The sequence below is a fragment of the Trichomycterus rosablanca genome, chromosome 3, assembly GCF_030014385.1.
Source record: "Trichomycterus rosablanca isolate fTriRos1 chromosome 3, fTriRos1.hap1, whole genome shotgun sequence".
Lineage (NCBI taxonomy): Eukaryota > Metazoa > Chordata > Actinopteri > Siluriformes > Trichomycteridae > Trichomycterus > Trichomycterus rosablanca.
Window position 1 is genome coordinate 39,561,734 of NC_085990.1, and position 20,262 is coordinate 39,581,995.

At 38.2% G+C, this 20,262-nt stretch overlaps 2 protein-coding genes across 2 annotated transcripts in view; one reads left to right on the forward strand and one right to left on the reverse strand.

Moving 5' to 3' along the window:
* The first annotated feature begins 765 nt into the window (after positions 1-765).
* Positions 766-7,661, forward strand: ccne2 (cyclin E2). Its single transcript, XM_062992101.1, has 11 exons — positions 766-773; positions 1,667-1,705; positions 1,811-1,889; positions 1,986-2,039; positions 2,839-2,981; positions 3,075-3,210; positions 3,664-3,810; positions 3,893-4,123; positions 4,216-4,327; positions 6,464-6,621; positions 6,717-7,661. Exons 2-11 carry the CDS (start codon positions 1,668-1,670, stop codon positions 6,828-6,830), a joined length of 1,212 nt encoding a protein of 403 aa, XP_062848171.1. The 5' UTR covers positions 766-773; position 1,667; the 3' UTR covers positions 6,831-7,661.
* A 6,306-nt stretch (positions 7,662-13,967) lies between these two features.
* The window catches only part of si:dkey-22o22.2 (neural-cadherin), a 170,289-nt gene continuing 163,994 nt past the window's right edge, over positions 13,968-20,262 (reverse strand). The window contains exons 31-33 of the mRNA XM_062992304.1: positions 18,333-18,586; positions 17,737-17,891; positions 13,968-14,526 (exon numbers count right to left, since the gene is read on the reverse strand). Coding sequence (XP_062848374.1) covers positions 14,077-14,526; positions 17,737-17,891; positions 18,333-18,586 — 859 coding nt within the window. The 3' untranslated portion in view covers positions 13,968-14,076. The remainder of the gene's footprint in view (positions 14,527-17,736; positions 17,892-18,332; positions 18,587-20,262) is intronic.

Genomic DNA, 20,262 nt, shown 5'->3' on the forward strand with positions numbered 1-20,262 from the left:
TAAAAGTACAGTAATGTACGTAACACATTCTACTGCATGTGGACGTGGCGTGGAATGACTGAATAACGGTGTTTTATAGAGAATAAATCCTAATATCATGATAATAGTTGCATTATATGTGTTTAATCTTGTCATATTAGCAGTAGATATTGTTATTTTAAGGTAAGATGCCAGATGTGTGGTGTTTAGTTAAATATTTTGGTGGATTCAGTAAATGACAGCTCGCTGGTGTGCGAGGGTTTGTTTACATGTTGAAGCAGGAGCACGTTGTTTCTGCTGCCCTCTTACTGATTGGCTGGACTGATTCTTAGCTCCTCCTCTTGCCGGTCTTACACTAGGAAGTGTCAGTACACACTAAAAATAGTGTAAATTCAGGTTAAATGTGTTATTTCTGAAGTGGAAATACACGGAACATATGTATCGGGTCTTTGGGCGCCGTTTTGGTTTGACCGGGAAATACAGAAAGCGCTCATTTTTAAATATTTGCGATTAACATTAGCCCAGCGTAGAAAGTAGCGCAACGGTCATGAAGAGACGTTTTAAGAGGAATATATAGGCAGAACGTGTTAGAAATATTTAGTTTTTGGGGTTTGACACAGTATTAATGTGTTCTGATGAGGATTAGGTTAAATACAGCGGGACATAGGGTTAGTATTTGCATTTATTTTGGCTCGAAAGTAAGGGGGCTGGTAAACTGGCGCATGCGCAGTCGGGTGCTTTATAAGGGTTGGCGCCGGCGCCAGCTGATGTCCATTCATTTCTTGTAGCAGCTGGTGAGTAGTCGCTTCTCTTTTGTTGATACTTTTGCTTTTAATGTTTAAATTTAGTAATTGTTGATCTATAACACTTAAACAAAGCTTATAATTGAATGTATAGCTCGTTCGTTGTGTATTATTTGTACTGTGGTACTACTAAGTTGGTCTAGCCGACTTGTTGAACTGCAGCTAGTCTATCTGACCAACTTGTGTACTTCTGTTCCTGCATGCACAATAGTAACTTTTATTATTCTTATAGGCTTGTTATCACGAAACACACGATTTATTCGTGTATATTAGTGATTTGGGGTGTTAAATAGGTTAGTTCGGGACCAGTCCCGCCAGTTTGGTGGCAATAGGGTCGATAGCTAGCTGGTGGCTAAGATAATCCTTTTATGGCAGAATTGGATCAATAATTGTGGCGACAATTCATTTTTTTCATTAGGAATTTTTCTACAGGGTGCGAATATGATTTGTTTACTACTGTTACGTGGTATAAATTTATTTTCAGGTGTTTTGCTATGTTATGTTTATTTGTGTTTAGTGGCGGTTTGCCCTCCCGCTTTCTAAATTGGCGGGGAGTCGACTAACCCCAACCAACCCGCTCAAAAACTATTATTTTTAATGACCTCTTTACCTTTTTGTTTACTGTATATGAGCGATTAGGGACTATATTACTGGATAACATTCCTAATTAAACCATACATCTGAATTCCTTCTATTTTAAAGCTTTTAGTTTAGACTGGGTGGGTTGATAGACTGGCTGTTTTCTCCTAGCTGGTAGCAGTTTAGCCAGTTTTTAAGCCTGTTTTGTATTTTATTGAGGCGTTTTTACCTGATAAAACGGTTTTAAACTAAATAAAAACACCCTGGAAAGTCAAACTGACACATCTTATGTTTTATTTTTTTAGGATGTACAGATTCATTAGTAGAAAAATGTCAAGACGCTGGTAAGCTATTGTGAAACCTAAAAGTTGAATAATTTGAATAAAAGAAATAATATACTCGAGACTTGATGTACTAATATTGCTTTCATACTGTTGTATTTAATCCAGCTCTCGTAACACATTGCAAGAAAGGAATAAAAATGCACCAGATCAGCAAACTACATGTTCAAGGAAAAGAAAAGCAGAGGTAGATTACTTGATCCTTTTTAAATACATACTTTATAGTAATATATAATTTTACTGTAAAAGTTGACACACTGTTCTCTCTTTTTGTCCTTTTTAGCCATGCAAAAGAAAAACACCAGTTGCAGCTAAGAAACAAAGTTATGAAATTCAGGTGAGTGGATTAAATATATCAGGAATATAAACAGATCTAATACTACCTATGGAAAGGATGTTTATACAAAGTGTTACATTGTTGATTTTTAGTTATTTCTACATCTGTAAATATGATTTATTCTGTTATAAATAAGTGATCTGGATAGTTATTGCGTTGTTTATGGGTGAATAATGATGTAGCAGCTGACCCGATTAGGCTCCTCCTCCTATAGCCCGCCTCCTCCCGCCAAATCCAGCTTTGTTCAGCTGCCCCCAGGTCCATCGTCACTGTATCAACGTTTCACATTTGCATGGAGTTCATGTGCAAAATACCTGTTTTGTAACGAGTGATTCAGTCTTGATGAATGAATTACTAAAAGAAACTCGAGCCCTTTTTTTCTGGAAAAATATGCTAAAAAATAAACTTTGAATTGGGCATAAATGTTTAAAATGCATACCTATAACACATTGTTTTTAGTGTATTATAAGTTATAGTGTATTATATAAGTTAGGACGACTGGTTTATAGAAAAAAAAAAAACCTAGCTGACTTATTTATATGTTGCAAAAAGGTCCTACTGAGCTATTATGCAGGGATTTTAGTCTGCTCATGTGTAATTTGATGATTGTGACACTTGGAGGTGTTTACCCTATTAGTGCTTTAGATTGTAGTATCTCCTAAGATATATGTATTGTATAATTCAAATCTAAAAGTAAAACTGTTACACTTAGGCTAAGACCGTGTGTCTGGCAGTCTTCTTTATGCTTACAGGTTAGGTAAAAGTGTGCCGAGTTAACATGAAATGCTTTTTTTTGTAGAACCGATGGGTGGAAGGTGAGGTTAGCCCCTGCGTCCTTGTTGAAACCCCTCAAAAAGAGTTGGAGACAAGCAACGTGTCTGGTTTTAAACGCTTCCGATTTCAAAATCTCTTCATCAACCCTTCGCCGCTGCCATGTCTCAGGTAAGCACTGTGAAAAGTTTTCATTTGTTATTGTGGGTGGGTGACACTTGTGAATAACTAAGGCTCAACTGTGACATGCTTTTTTTTCAACAGTTGGGCCAGCTCTGATGATGTATGGATCAAAATGTTGAATAAGGAGCTGAAGTATGTTCATGACAAGACCTTCATGGAGCAGCATCCAAGCCTGCAGCCCAAAATGAGGGCTATTCTCCTCGACTGGCTTCTAGAGGTGTGTAAATTGATTTTGAATGCAGCTCAAAACTGCATGTTGTGCTGCTTGTAGTAAAAAAGAGGTTCACAATCTAACCCAGTTTAAACATTATATGCATCGAGCTTTTAATGAGTCAAATTTTAGATGTACATATTTTTCTGAATCATTATTAAACCCAATTAATTTTGCAATTAAAGTCAAGGTTCACAACACAGGATGGGAGTGTGTAAAATGGGGGCTGACACACTTTTCATGCAGAAAGGGAGACATACCTTTCCAATTTGACTCATTAAAAGCTCGATGCGTATAATGTTTAATGTTTAAACTGGGTACTGAGCATGGGCTCAGGTACCCAAGTATTTGGATAATTCTGCTGATTTTGAAAATGGGTTTTTTTAAACTTTTTTTGATGCAATATTAGATCTTGAATTTGTGATGCACATATTTACATGGCTGTTCAATTTTAATTAGGTAAGTGAGGTGTATACACTTCACCGTGAGACGTTTTACCTGGCTCAGGACTTATCTGATCGCTTCATGATGACTCAAGTGGGGATCGGCAAGAACCAGTTGCAACTCATCGGCATTACCTCATTGTTTATAGCAGCTAAAATGGAGGTAAGAAAGTAACTGGCTACGTGTGTAATTGACTAAATAATTGTGGGGACAAAAAATAATCTGTCTCTTTTTTACATTTTAGGAAATTTACCCACCAAAGCTTCACGAATTTGCCTACGTCACAGATGGTGCCTGTGACGAAGATGAAATACTTGAAATGGAACTTATTATGCTAAAGGCATTAAACTGGGAGCTCTGTCCGGAGACTGTTGTCTCTTGGTTAAAACTTTATTCGCAAGTGGATTCTCTGAAGGATGGCTCAAATTTTCTTGTGCCTCAGTTTGCTCAGGAAACGTATATAAAAATCATCCAGGTAAGAGTGGTTAACATGACACATCTTCTGATTTTTACATGTAGTGATTGCAGTATCCTGATTTGAATCTTTCTGGAATTGTCTGTTTACAGCTGCTGGATCTTTGTATTCTGGATATAAACTCATTAGATTACCAGTATGGTGTGTTGGCTGCTGCTGCATTTTGTCACTTTACTTCATTTGAAACTGTCCAAAGAGTATCTGGTAAGTTTTCTAATTCGCATATATTACATTTTACTATGGTCAGAAATGTACCACATGACTTAATGTGATAAGACTCGACATTATGGAGATGGGACGATCGATCGGCTACGAATCGGTATCGGTCGATTTGTAATCAAAATATGCTATCGGCGATCGGACGATATTTCCTAAAAGTAGCCGATCCGATCGTGTGATATATAAAGACCATGTTAAGTTAACAGCTCAGTGGATTGATCCAGACTTTGAGCTACAAAGCATCAACCATCGTACAGAAACCATCGTGAAAGCTCTTCATGACCTAAAATAACATCATTAACGTTGTGCATCATACATACGATGTAATTTTGCTGATTGTAATATTAACTTTAAAAAGATAATTCAACCCAGTCACATCAGTCGATTCTATCAGCACGTTATATAAACTCCTGGTTCACTTTGGTAAATCGTAAGCGGTTCTTACTTGTGATGTAGATGAGAACAGAAGACGTTACAGAGCCAATCAGAGGCAAAAGTTTATTCATTAGCAAATTCGTTAGTTCAGGATCATCTGCTGAACTTTTAGCTCCTTAGATGGAACGAGTCTGACGGTCGGTTACAGATCTGTGGTAACAGCAGTTTAATTAAGCTTTTTAATGTAAGAGAGTCACACAGAATGTTCTGTAGTAGCTGGTGTTTATTTAAAACCACGACATTTAATTAATAACAGTAAACACGGAGAGATAACTGAGAAGAGAAACTTACGCTTCACATAAAGCGAATCGACTCATGAATCAATTAATCACTTATAGCGATACTGTGAACAAAGCGTCTCTTCTAAAGGCACAAACACACACACACACACGTGCACCGCTCCGGTTTATCTTCACCGATCGGAATCGGCTATCGGCCGATGTCCCTGAAAGGAGATCGGAATCGATGCCAAAAACCCCGATCGGTACATCTCTATTATGCACATTCAGATGAATTATTATTATTTTTTTATTATTATTTTTTTTAACAATAGGAACATGCCATTGACTGAGGCCTTCACCAATATGTAATATAAAATTTGAATATTTGCTACATTAAAAAGTCTATCCTGCATTTTGGGGTGGTATGTTAAAATGTGCTCAATTTTAAACAAACATAAGTAACATCATTAGTACATGGTTCAATACTGGACTTGGGAGTTGATATAATTTGCTAATGTCTGTTAGGGTTTTTCATTACACTTTCAAAATGTGCAAAAGGTAGATTGGCTGATCCGTGTGTCCTCTTGCTTCAAGCATGAATGAGTGTGTAATTGTCTGCAACAGATTGTTGCTCTATTGTGTGTGTTATCCCACCCTGCCTAGTTTTACTTAATTTAAAATTCAAAGGCTAGAAATTAGTCAGTGCTTCCTCTACACGTGTTTTTTTCTGTGTCTCTGACGTGCAATTGAGCAAACCCACCACTAAGTAATGTAGGGTCATTGTGGCTTTATACACACAGCATAGTTTCCTTGAGTTGGTTATTGTGCTACACTGTTTTGGATCACTGTTTGCTCACCCATAGCAAATCACTCATAGTGCTGTATTCGTGTCTGTACACATTATAATGCAAATATGACATTTGCTGCCCTGTTGGTATACCTGGTGCTTTCAATTGAGCTTTATGTTTGATTTGGCAGACTGACTGCTGCTCAAAGAATGTCCACATTTGAATCCAAGAGCATGCAAATTTCTTTCACCACAACAGCTCTGAAATATGTAAATAGATTTTGCATTTAAGAAATAAAATCACAAAGACATGGTTGCAATCAGCCAAGATTGGAAGTTTTTATATGCAGCTATCACTTGTTGTAGTTGCATATGGTTGTCTACAGTGTAGCTTAAATGACAGTATTTGACAGAGGCATAACCTGGGAGTATGGTTGGTCACAAGATGGCAAGCATTTGGGTTTACCTTCTTATCAATTGATTATACTAGTACTCCTCGTGTCCATTCCCAGCCTGACGATAGGTAGTAAGCCTCACACTCAAATGCAAGTGTGACAATTCCTAAATAGGATAATGTACGATCATTTTGTCTAGGCTCTAAAATGCTAAACCTGTTTGGAAACTAGAATTATCAGTGTTGAGGAACAGTTGTTTATGTGTGTCTGGTTTTCCTGTCAGGTCTGACCTGGGACAGTATCTCAAGCTGTGTGCAATGGATGGCTCCATTTGTAAGGACTGTAAATGAATATGACCAACCAAAGCTAAAGGAATTCAAAAAGGTTGCAGCTGATGACTGGCACAACATCCAGACTCATGTAGACTACCTGGCCATGTTGGTAAGTAGCTTGTTTATTATTTTATTTCTTGTTTGATCTATTGCCTTGTGGTTTAAAAATACTAAGCAGTGTTTGTATTTTTTTTTTCTCCTTAGAATGCCGCTCAGCAGCGACAACAGGAGAACTTGGACTTAAATTTGGGGTCTCCGATGGCTGTCAGCGGTTTGCTGACTCCACCCAAAAGCACAGAAAAACCCACTCACTCTTAGCGATGAGTTTGCTGTCGTCATTTCTTTATTTTTTTAATTGAAATGCAAGCGTTACTGTGTGAAGAGTTCTGGATGTATTAGTGTTGAGCGACTACACGCCCTTCAACTTAGGCACGTTGCCATGGTTTTGGAAATGGTGCAAGTGTTTAAAGCAGCGAGCCTTTCAAAGACCAAAAGACTGTTTACAAGCCCTACACGAAGATTGTAAGGTCCCATTTCTTAAGAGCAATCGACAGTGTTGTGTTTATGATTGCTCATTGTGTGATTTGTTTATTTTTTAAGGTATGAATGGTAAGCAAACTATTACATTGCCATAGGATGTCTAGTATGTGCTGCTTTTATTTCTGGTCATTGTGAAGCTGAACTGCTGCGTGGACTGAAACTGGTGTAGACATAGTACTGTATTTCCACATATGCTGCAGTGTTTCAGTTTCTAGGAACACATTCCTTAAAGACTGGTTATTTTTTCCACTCTGAGATGAGTGTAATGAAATGTACAATTGCTGAAGTATTTCATATTTATGTTACTACGTTTCTATTTTAAATGTATTGAATTAGCATTGCTGGTAGAAATCAGCCTATTGCCAAAGGCAACTATTTAATTCATTTGGTGCTTCTTATTTATGAATTACTGTAAGCTACAGTATTGTACTGGACCTTACTTTTGTAGCAAGACTTGACAACTTTACTCCCGTGGATAGTTTTGGGAGCCAAATACAGTGCCTGTAAAGTAGATTTTGAAAAGATGAGAAAATGAACCTTGTATAACTGTATATAAGAGGCTATGTGTACATATTGTGATTTCCTGCATCAATGTGAAATATTAAAGGTGTGGCAGAAGTCTGTGCAGTTGTATTGTTTCCTAATTTTACTTCTGACACCTTCTATCTGTGGTTAGATAAACCAGTTTAGTGGTCTTGCTGGCCATAAAATGTTATTCTCATGCGTAACTCATTAGCCAATCTACTTTATTAAACTGGGGGAAAATATGTCCAGTGTAAGTAAGTAAACCTTTATTTATATAGCACTTTTTTAAGGCAATGCTACAAAGTGCTTCACAATCAATAAGATCAATGAGATATGATTTGAATAAAATACATATAAAACCAGTAGAGCAACCCAGATACCTCTATGGGTGAAATAAAAACACATAAATTATCCAAACAGTGCAGCTTCATCTAATAAACCATAAAACAGGAAACGTCATCTAGAGTCCATTCTCAAAGTATAAAAATATGTCTTAAGCCTTTTTTTTTTTAAATCTCCTTTGACCCAGTAAGTCTAATATCCAAGGGCAGGGTGTTCCACAACTTAGGAGCATACGCAGAAAACGCACAGTCTCCCTTCCGTTTCCGCTTTGTCCTAGGGACAACTAAAAGCCCCTGACTGGAGGACCTCAGAGCCCTGGCACCGGAATATGGAATTAAGAGGTCAGAAATATAATCAGGTCCATCACCAGTGTCTAGTTACCTGAATGATTGTATTTTCAGTGCTTTACAGTACCATTTAAGCAAACCCAATTAAAAGGAATAGTGTAATGCTAACAATTTACTTTGTTTCTTAAAGCATCATTAATATGCATAACTAGTTACATAATGTTTACATTTGCAGTATTATGCAGATGCAACTTACAATTAAGGCTAATACAATTAAGTGTTAGGGGCCTTTCTCAGGGGCCCAAAAGTGGCAGTAGTGGGGCTTAAACCAGCAGCCTTCTTTTTACTGGTCCAGTACATTAACCTTGGTTTTATAGTGATTGTAATAGACCGTTACCTGCTTCTGTAGTTTTAGTATCAACTATAGCCAAGACACTTATAAATTTTAGTGTATTACCCACAAAACATTGGAGGTTACACATGGGAGGTTATATAAGTGCAATTATTTAAACTTGCACTACACACGCTCAGAGGGACAGTGGTAGCCTAGTAGTTAGAGCATTGGGATTTCAACTGAAATGAGAAGGGCCTTTAACCCTCTCTGCTCCAGGGGCACCGTACAATGGCTGACCCCAGCTTCAAAACAAGCTGGGATATGCAAAGAAATAATTTCATTGTACTGTACACCTGTATATATATATATACAGTATATATATAGCAAATAAAGGCATTCTATTAGCAAACAAGCATTGCTTTTAAGTAGTTACACAAGAAGGTTTCTTACAAATTAAATCTTTTTAACCAGGTGCAACATGCCTTAGAGTTTTTGAGCATTATAATCTAAAAATGTATTTATTTCTAACTGACCTTTACATGAGTATTAATAGAGTGAATACTTTTTAAACAGTTGTTTACGCTTATTAATTTATGCAGTTTGTTCATGTTCCCAAGTCAATGTATGTACTGGACATAAATGAAAAACAAATATGTTTGAATACATTGATTCTTAATAAAAAATTAATAAGGACATTTGTCAACGACGAATCTTTGGTTTGATTGATCACACAACACAAAAGTTTAGTTTAGTCATTTACTGAATTTTTTCAAACAGAAACGGCAATCCCAGTCTCTGTTTGACCGTGACACTTGACACGTGGCCACGGGTAGTTTTCCCTGTCTCAGCGAGTGAAAAAGGAGAACTGACCACGAGGAGAATGCATGTGTGTCTTTCATCAGTTAGCCCTTCTTTGGTTCAGGGGAGAGCGGAATTTATTATGATATACGGAGATGTTTTTCACAATCTGCAATTGCCTCTAGTGGCCTTGATAGTTAAGCAATCACCACATACCAAAAACAATGGTTGTGGAACATTGTGTACGTTCAGCACGTACAGCTACTATCTTTTGTCACTCTCTGTCACGGTCAATTAGAGCCTAAAAGTAGAGGGTATTATTTTAATTTCCCAACAACTATAATTTTAATTTCTTAACAATTCACTATTATTTTAATTTCCTAACACATTCTAATTAAAAAAAAGAAAAAGGTGTAAAATAGTGACTATAAAGTGACATTATTTAAAAAAAGACCAAGGGAGTTTATTTTGTTTCAGTTTGTGTGGTTTCTTTTAAACAAAGTTTCTTTCACAGTTATTGACTCTCATGTGTCTGCATAACACTAAAGCTGTGAAAAAGACGAGGGATAACGAGCTGCTTTTCTAATGCAGTGTTACTGCTGCTTCTGTCAGGAAACAGTTAAATAGTCCAGTAGTACTAACAATAGATTACAATTCTAACCAGTATAGAAGGACCAGACATCCAGACATACTGTTGATCCAGTCATTAACCGCTCAGTGTTGTGCTTGTATGAAATTGTTTATGAGGCCTTACACTGTAGGTGTTTCGGTAGACAGCTGAGGCCACAGGACTATTTTCTCACAAAGACACTGTTGTGTGAAACATTGTGGTGCCCTGGGAATGGAGACGCCACCAGACTTCAGCTCCCCCATGCCATATTCAGCTCTCCTAATATCCCCTTCCCCCAAACACACATCAGCAATCAGTCAAGCAATGTGCTAACGTCTATTCTCAAGAATGCCACATGCAAATGCTGAGACTTTCAGACTTGATTTTGAGACGGCTAAAGAAAAGGCATTTAAAAGCAGCATGGGTATTTTTTTTTATGTACTTCCCCTCTTCTGTCCTTCTGCTTGCCTTTATCATTGCATAATGGTTACATTAAATTATTTAAAATAATTTTAAAATATTATATTGCACAGAAACCTTTAGTGCAAAAAGTTCATTCATTTATTCATTAATTCATCATTTTATTTAAATATTTTATCACCCTGTATCAGGTAAAGCACTGTAAAGTGCTACTGTATGATGCTATTTAAATATAATAATAATAATAATAATTACTTGCACAAATTCAATCCTATACAATCAAAAAATAATATGCTTTCATCTTTGTTTTCAAATAATTGTGCCCTTTTGCACATTAGCCAGATAGATGGTTTATTCATCCTATAGGAAATTATTTAAATGTGCGGTATAAAGACATGGTTTGATCATGATCGTGGTGTCCACATTTTTTTTTGGTCAGGTTAAAGCAACAGGCTGTTCAGAGTTTTTTCAAGACAGAAAGTGTTAAAGTATTGCTAGTGGTTGTTATGTATATGTGAACAGTATCAAGGATAAATAAACATGCAGGACGCATTAAAGACATTTGAATGGTTTAAAGAAAACAGTTTATTTATTAAAATTACTGTACAAAAAGCATTACTTCACACTAGATTATAAAAAACATGAATCTGTACATTATATACATGGCAAGGTTAAAGAGCCTATACATTAACACCCAGTACCGACGGCTGACAGAGTACTGTTGGTTTAAGAACCACACAGGGGGTCTTGTTAGTATTTGTGCACTAATGTTGTTGGCCTGTGGCTGCCAGTCAAAAGTTTAAACACACCCGATTGTAAATAATCAAATAATCTGATTAAGTGAAGGAAAAAAAGCCAACTAACAACACTATCTGAACATTTAAATACATGGGACTATTGAGGGAAATTGAGACACTGTAACAGAGAATTTGTGTAAGAAAAAGTGCAGTCCAGTATGATTGGTAGTGAACTGGATGTCCTCTGGGAGGCTGCTTTATCAGTAGGCACACTAATAAAATAAACCAATTATTCAAACATACACTGATTAGCCATAACACTAAAACCACCACCTTGTTTCTACACTCACTGTCCATTTTATCAGCTCCACTTACCATATAGAAGCACTTTGTAGTTCTACAATTACTGACTGACTACAATTACTGAATAAGACACAGCAGCGCTGATGGAGTTTTTAAACACTGTCACTCACTGCTGGACTGAGAATAGTCCACCAACCAAATATATCCAGCCAACAGCGCCCCGTGGGCAGTGTCCTGTGACCACTGATGAAGGTCTAGAAGATGACCAACTCAAACAGCAGCAATAGATGAGCGATCGTCTCTGACTTTACATCTACAAGGTGGACCAACTGGTTAGGAGTGTCTAATAGAGTGGACAGTGAGTGGACACGGTATTTAAAAACTCCAGCAGCGCTGCTGTGTCTGATCCACTCATATCAGCACAACACACACTAACACACCACCACCATGTCATTGTCACTGCAGTGCTGAGAATGATTCCCCACCTAAATAATACCTGCTCTGTGGTGGTCCTGTGGGGGTCCTGACCATTGAAGAACAGCATGAAAGGGGGCTAACAAAGCATGCAGAGAAACAGATGGACTACAGTCAGTAATTGTAGATCTACAAAGTGCTTCTATATGGTAGAAGTCAAATTTCATTTGGAAACATGTTGTAAATGCTGGTTCTGTCTATGTGAATTTGGAAATAGAATACACTTAGTTAAACCATTGCAATGATCCATGAATACATAATGTACATAAAGAGTATAATATTATTTTAATGGTACCACTGTTTTTAGGACATACACATCATAGAAAATATAAAGTTAAGGTATTTAAGAGATAATTGCTTTTAGCAGAAAAATAGAACTATACTGATTTCAAAACTTTTAAGCTATTAGATATTCTGATTGTATTTTTCGCGTTCTATCCTAAAAAATGTTTTGGCTGATTTACAGCACAATTAATCGTGCAAATTGATGCAGAGTGTTATGTTGCTAAAGTGTCTGAAATTAGACAATTCACCCCCATCAAAAAAAACCAAGCTAAAACAAAATCAACATTTTAAAAAGATTCTCACAATGAAGACTGCACTTATACCAGATGCTTATTGGCGTTCTGTTTGTTGATTTGTTCAATTTTTTTTTTCTTAATGCATTTTCTCCCCATTTTCCTCCCGATTTAGTGCACTCAATTTGTCTTCCACTGCTGAGAGAAACCAGATTGCATCCAAGGAGAGCATGTCGCTGTACACGCCTCTTCCGACAAGTGCACAGCCCTCCTCTTTTCGCCCCTGCTTTCTGCACAGGCGTGTCTTCTGCCAATCAGGGTCCTCACACAGCGTATGAAGACCCACCCACCCACACATAGTCTGGCCCACACCCTGCAGTTACGGTGGCCAATTAGTATCTGCTGCAGGCACTGCCAATTATGCCCGCCAGATGGTGCACAGCCGACCGGTGGCAACACCGAGTTTCGAACCGTGGATTTGAGAAACTCTGTGCTGGTGTGCTAGCGGAACATCCCGATGCGCCATGTTCAATTATCTTCAATAACTCTCTCACATACATACATACACACACACACACCTTGGGATATTCTGAAGTAGCCAATTCATGTCCATTGGAAATGTCACTGTCATTATCTGCCTCCCAGATGATGCACACCATATGGTTAATGGAGCAGGGGGCAGGGAAAAGTGGTGCTGGGGTTTTGGTTGTGGGTGTGTAGCCCTGGCCTATTTCGTAAGGTTATAGGGGGCAAAAGTAGCTGTAGGAAACCCTCCATGTCACAAGAAGAGCAACTCCAAATTGGGTCCTTGCTGCTTTGCAGTAGATAAATACGTCTTTAAGTGCCACTCTGTCACAAAAATGTGAAAATAGTTACTTTCTGACTCCATTGGTGTAAAACTAAAATAAATACAGCTATTCTATGAGTTCAAATTGTGAAAAATAAATACATACATCTTATTGCTAATTCAGTCCATTGGCACCCCTTTTCAAAAGCATTTATGGCAGTAGAAAAACCCTCTAAAATATACAAGCAGATAACAAAATAAAGGAAAAACATGAATAAAAAACAGTAAGTGTGTAACATAAGTGCAGATGTTTTTAAAGACAGGCCTACTGCATGGTTTTGGTTATTTGTCTACTCTGGAAAGTCTTCACTGACCATCAATACAACGTTACTCTGACTGATCAACTGGTTAATAAGATAAAATATTTCAATCCTGATGCACGCTGTATCTTTCAGGATGACAATGCCCACATCCACAGGCAGCGATGAGTCACTGAATGGCTTGATGAGTATAAAAATGATGATATGGTATCCTTCACAGCCACCACATCTCAACCCAGCTGAAGAGAATTTGGACTGATGTGTTAGACAGCACTCCTTACAGCAAGCTTCACTACCATCATAAAAACACCAGTTAGGGGAATATCGTTTCAAAAAATATTTCATTCTTCTGCGATAGTTCCAGAAATGTGAAGAATGTATACTGAAGCGTATTAAAGCTGTTTTGGCAGCTTAAGGTGGCCCATAACCTTACTAAGACACTTAATGTTGATTTTTCATTTTATTTAGTTTTTCCATTTAAATTGTCACCTGTCTGTAAATGCTGTAACTTAGTAAACAACTTATACACCAAGCTGGCAGGTTGGCATTTCACTGATGTTCATCTGAAGCTAGCTCTGGCTATTGCTCTGTACAACGTCCGTGTAAGTAAAGCCAAGCTCAGGCCTCCGATACAACTCCCTAAGACCTTTAAATTTAGGTCCCCAATGCTGCAGAGAATCATAGCTGAAGTCCTCTTCTGGGATGGCTGAGCTCAGAGAGCTAAGGCTGCCCACATTCGAACCTGCACCTTCGATGCAGTACACGTGGTATGTGTCCATTGGAAATGCCAGGTTGTCGTTGTCTGCCTCCCAGATGATGCGCGCCACATAGTTCTTGAAGTCCACAGAGCAGGGAGAAGTGGTGCTGGGGCTGTGTTGGTGGGTGTGGGGGACTCCACCGGGGTGCACCTCTTCTTCAGAGCCCTGGGAGGATTTAATGAGGGGCGCTGTGGTACAGGAGGACGACTGTGACAAGCTGGAGCAGAACGGCCTCTTCAGCTCCGTAATGTCATACCCATTCTGTACAGAATTAAAAAGAAAGGATGAGGAACACGAAAATGTGCATTAGCAAAGAACCTAGGCGCATCAAATGCATCTACCTATACACAGACATTTACATAAGTGTCTGAAATTAGTTTTATAAACAATACAAAGAGGATTAACTGGGTCCAGAGGACATGACCTAGTATCCTTGTGTCCATGCAGGTTTCCTTCAGATAATGTGGTTTTCCTCCACCTTCTAAAGTGTGCAGAAATCGGAAACTGGCATCTCCAAATGGTGTCATGGTGTATGCAAAGTAGTAAATGGGTGTGTGGTGCCCTGTGATGGATTGGCATCCTGTCTAAAGTGTGAACCGCTCATAAGCCCAATGTTTCTGGGTGGTACCAGACCCAGTGTAACCATGACCAGAATAAGGCGGCTACAATAGAATACACTTGCATTAAAAACTAAAAACAAAAATCCTTTGGCTATAGTAAGAATTATTATTTCAATGTAAAGATGCAACACTTAAAACCACAATAGCCAATAATTCCTCCAAAAATGTGGAAAAAGTAGTCAGACAGCAGGCAGTTATACACTATATGGCCAAAAGTATTTGGACACATGACTATTAGCTTTTTAAACATCTCATTTCAAAAACAAATAGTATTAAAATAGAGTGACCCATATGTTATCTTTTCAGCTATAATAACACCCACTCTTCTGGGGAGGCTGTGCCCATTCAGTCAATGAATGTTTCAGTTTATTTTAAAGCTGTTTATGCCTAGTTCAAAGTACACGATTCTTGCCCTGATTTTTGCTCGGCGACTGGTCGGCACTAGATTTGCCGGCTCGGGAGCAACTCGGCGTTTGCTCGGCGATCGATCGCTATGTGTGAACTACCCAACAACTCGATCGAGATTTCTAGCATGTCAGATATCTGAATCTGAGTTGCCCGACTGGCAAGGAGTGCTGTGTCGAACAGCCAATGAGAATGCAAGATACAGGGTGAGGAGAAACACAGGGGAGGCGTTGTAAAAAGGTGGGACAGGGGCATAATATAGTTTATATCAGAAAACATCGGCACACACACGTTTTACAAGAGATCCAGTCGTGTAGTGTGAACAGTACAGCAACCTGACGACTTGGAAAGTCGTATAGTGTGAACTTGGCATTAGTAGCAGCTGAGGTCAGGGCTCTGTGAAGGCCACTGGAGATCCTTTAAACCAAGCTTTTCCACATGTCTTAATGGACCTTGCTTTGTGCACAGGGACTCTGGAATAGGAAAGGACCTTCCCTAAACTGTTGCTGCAGATTTGATAACATATAATTTCCTTTATATAATGATTTATTACACCTGTTGGCAATTATTATGAAATCAATATTAAAGGGGTGTTTCATTACTTTCTCCTGCTAGTGAACTAATATTGCCATCTAGTGGAGAGAGTAAACAAGCGTCAGTCAAAAAAGGTCAGTACGATCATGGTCCAAAAACATGCAGGACAAATGCAGTCCACACACAGATTTGACTTATTTATAATCGGTCCACAATAACTACCACTATATTAAGACGTGCTTATTTTATTTACTTTCACAATTCCCATTAATTATTAACTTAAATAAGCGCTGTAGGTTGAGACTAAGTCACTTCTGTACCATTCTACAATCACTTCAACATCTCTCAACACTTTGGGGCATAGTGGTCACTGTAAGAAACCACTTTGTTTTCCTCATTTCTCAATTGCCCTTGGTGTTTTAAAGAGGAAATATATACATTTTTTAAAAAATGTTTAATTTTGTTATGGGGGGTGTTTAAAAAGTAGCACACAGGAGGTGATGTAAGAACTGTAGCTTCTCTTTAAAGCTGGGTCTGCATGGTTGTTGGAGGAGCCTGTCCAAAACTACTTACCTAGTGATCCAGGTTGGTTTTCTATGGATGGCTGCAGGTTTTTTTTTTTAAATTGTAGATATAACATGATAATTTACAATCATAATAATAAAACTAAATAATATATGCTTTTTAAGGCTAAAAATGTGATGGTTTTGCTTGGTTTTGCATTGTGAATATATGTTAAAGTAGGGGGTGCAAAATATGCATTTAGGGCGAACACAGAATTCATTGTTTGTTTTACTACTTCTGTATCCTATTTAAGGTTGTGGTGGGTACAATTCACTAGGTAAAAGGCAGTCCATCACAGGGCAAACGCAAACACACACACACACACACACACACACATCTAGCTAGGGGGACTTTAATATCTCCAATTAACCTGGCCGCATGTCTTTGGACTGTAGAAAGAAACCAGAGCAACTAATGGAAACCCACACAGACACAGGGAGAACATGCAAACTCCACACAGATTGCTCCACCTGGGAATCAAACCTGTCTTGCTACCCACTGAGCCACCGTGCTGTCATGAACACATAATAACATGGTGATAGACATTGTGCCAAAAGGATAACATTGTGTGTGTTTGTTTATGCAAGATTAAAGATATTTCATACAGCTAAGTTAATTCACTGTATTTCGATGTGCTGACAAAGAACTGCTTTTATGATTATCACTAAAAATTAACAATCCAATTAAATAATAGGACAGGCTGAGTATTAATTAAAAAAGTAAATTATATAGTCAGTGGCACCTAATGCACAGTGGTTACTCGGAGAAACCACCTTAGTAATGAACCTTGACTCTAAATCACAAACATTTAACCCCAAATCTGTTTTAGTTTAAATGGTTTAGATTAATTTTGTGCCTTAAATGGTAAACCAGATCGTTTTTACAGATAATTGCAGTGCAGGTATTAGCTTTACTTCTTACATTAGGTTTTTAGTGGCTTCTTGTCTGTTAATTACCTAGTTGACAGTTAACCAAGTTAACTAAAACAAAACAAGCATTAAATTGGTAAGATCGTAAAGACTTTACTCTTAAAGTGGTTAATGTAATACTTCAGACCAGTTTATACCTACCTAAAGTCCCATATTTGTAAGAAAATGCAGTATTTTATTACCAATGGTTGTTTTTACCAGAATTCTGTAAATCCACTATGTTAAATTAAATGATAGCTGATATAATATGAATGACTACAAATATGTTTCTTCACAAATATATTAATAAATAATGTTAAGGTGAACAAAGACCTGACTTATTTAGATACAGTAAAGCCCAGGAATCTTGACACCCCTGATCCAGTCTATCTTCATCAACACAATGCATGGTGCATAGCAGTGTTATGATAGCAGTGTACCTGGTCCTGCTCTCCTCCACCCTCCTCATTGTAGTTAAGGATGTTCTCTCGGATGTCCTCCCAGCTCTCATGCTCAGCTGGGATGTGGTACACTCCACGCTTCTTAAACCTATCACTGCCCTTCTGGTTCCATACAGTCACTGCCACCAGCACAGCTAAAATAACAGAACGGACAAAAAGAGTGTGTAAAAAAATAAAATGTCATGCTGCTGTGATAAGTATAGCTAATGAGCTCAGGAGTATTTTGGAAAACCTTTGTCACTTAACACAGTTCAACACGGCAACAAGTAATGCTACCTGAAACTTCATTATGCAAAGAGAAAGATGTACATCAACTCTGTGCAGAAATGCCATTAGTTCTATGTAGAAATGTTCCTTGTACTTCTGACATTTTAATGAAGGTCCTAAAATCACAGATTCTTCTTTCTATTGCTTTTAGAAGTTTTCTCTGGAATACTGGCTTGTAAGTTATATAATAATTTGGCTACTTATTTCAAACTATTTTTACAAAGCCCATCTGACACAGTTTTGCATTAATTATGTGTTTATAGAAACAGGTAAGTGATGGATATATTACATATTAGCGTGATAGTTACCAAAGAAGACCAGCAGGCACATGCTGATAGCAAGGATGGAGCTTGGGCTCAGGGCAGCAAAACGCTGTGTTTTAACTTGGCTGATCTCACACCACTGGCCTCTGAAACCCTCTGGGCACTGACACTGGTAGCTCTTGGTGGAGTGTGCCAGACACGTGCCACCATTATGACATGTTGAGGTGGCACAAGGAGATATGGCACAGCTCACAAGCCCTGTGACTTCATCCACCACAGCCAACTGACCCGGCGGGCACCTGCATTGAAAATGTCATGTTTAACATGATGTACGTTCTCTTACATTTATTCAGCTTCGTTGTTTAATGAAATATTAACATTTGCTTGTCATCCATTTGTCATCATAGTGCCTTTGCTCACTAATCTTAGTCAATTTGTCTTCCGTTGCTGAGGGACACCCAACTGCATCTGAGGAGAGCATGTCGCTGCACACGCCTCTTCCTCGTCTCGCCTCTGCACAGGTGTCTCTTCCGCCAATCAGGGTCCTTACACAGCATGAGAAGATCCCACCCACACATAGTCTGGTCTTCCCCCCTGCAGATATGGCGGCCAATAAGTTTCTACTGCAGGCACTGCCAATTATGCCCACCAGATGGCGCCCAGACGGCTGGTGGCAACACCAAAGTTTGAAACGAGGAGTTCAGAAACGAGGAGTTCAGAAACGAGGAGTTCAGAATCTTGGCAATGGTGTGCTAGCAGAATATCCCGCTGCGCCACCTGGACGCCTTATTCTGCCATTTTTTTTTTTTTTTTTAGTAGCTTAACTTGTTTCTCATAGTCTCATATTTCCTGTTTATCTAGTTTAAGTTCTGCATCAACTATATGTAACAAAACCCTCTTCTAGGCTCACTAAGATCCCCTAGGGGCCTTGGCCCCCTGGTTGAGAACCACTGCTGTATAGGATGCACTGTGAGTCATTGTCAGAGACATTTTGGCTAGCTGATTTCACACATCAACACTTGTTAAAATCTAGAGTTTGAATTTTAGATCAACCTTCTGTATGAAAGCATGTAGCTATTATTAAATATCTAAGATAACATTAAAGGTTTTTACTGGATATAAACACAGTACATTTCAGACAATTTAACAAAATACAGTAAATTAGCTGTAGTCTCGTATCGAATCCAGGCAAACCTATAGGTATACAATAAAAAGTTCATATGAACTTGTTGGTCAACTGAAAATGCTGAAAAGAACTCTACACATGGAGATCTTAAAAATAAAAAGAATTTTGATGCAGTTCTGCATTCTTTTTGAGAGGTCATAACCACTTCATTTCAATCTTTATTTTAGTCGAAAATTTAAGTTGTAAAAACCCTTAAAAACCCTTAAAACCCCTCTGTGTAGAAGTGGACGTTTTGACAGCAGATATGTGTAGGTGTGACTAAAGGTGTAACCCCTTGGTGGGTGTGGGTCCCGGTTTGAATGGAAGCTACAAATGTTTAAAATGACCTTGGAAGGTGTGAAATTTAAGGTGATTCAGATGTAAAGTTGTTGTTGTTCTTTTGTGTTAAAAACAAAATACTAATTTAAATGAATGGCAGTCTTGTAGTGCTTTTATTCAGGAGACAATAACCTGTAAATCTCTCTGAGTATGCAGCGCTAAGTAGAGAAAAGACAAAAGAGCTGATAAAACTCAAGTGTCTGAAAAGCTTTTGTAAGCGCCAACATCCACGGTCCACGGTTTTACTTATCAGGATGTTTGTAGCCTGAGCAACCTAGGAAACGACTATTTAAAAAAAGGCTTCAACTGTCATAAGCGCATAATCACCTGAACAGTTTCTTATTTATTGTAACTTTTCAGATCAAATTACCCTGAAGCTTCCCTGCAGTGTAAGCACTCAGATGGTGTAGCCAAATCTCAGCTGTGCTATCAACCGTCTACACAGACAAGATTGGATTTGTTTGAGAAAGA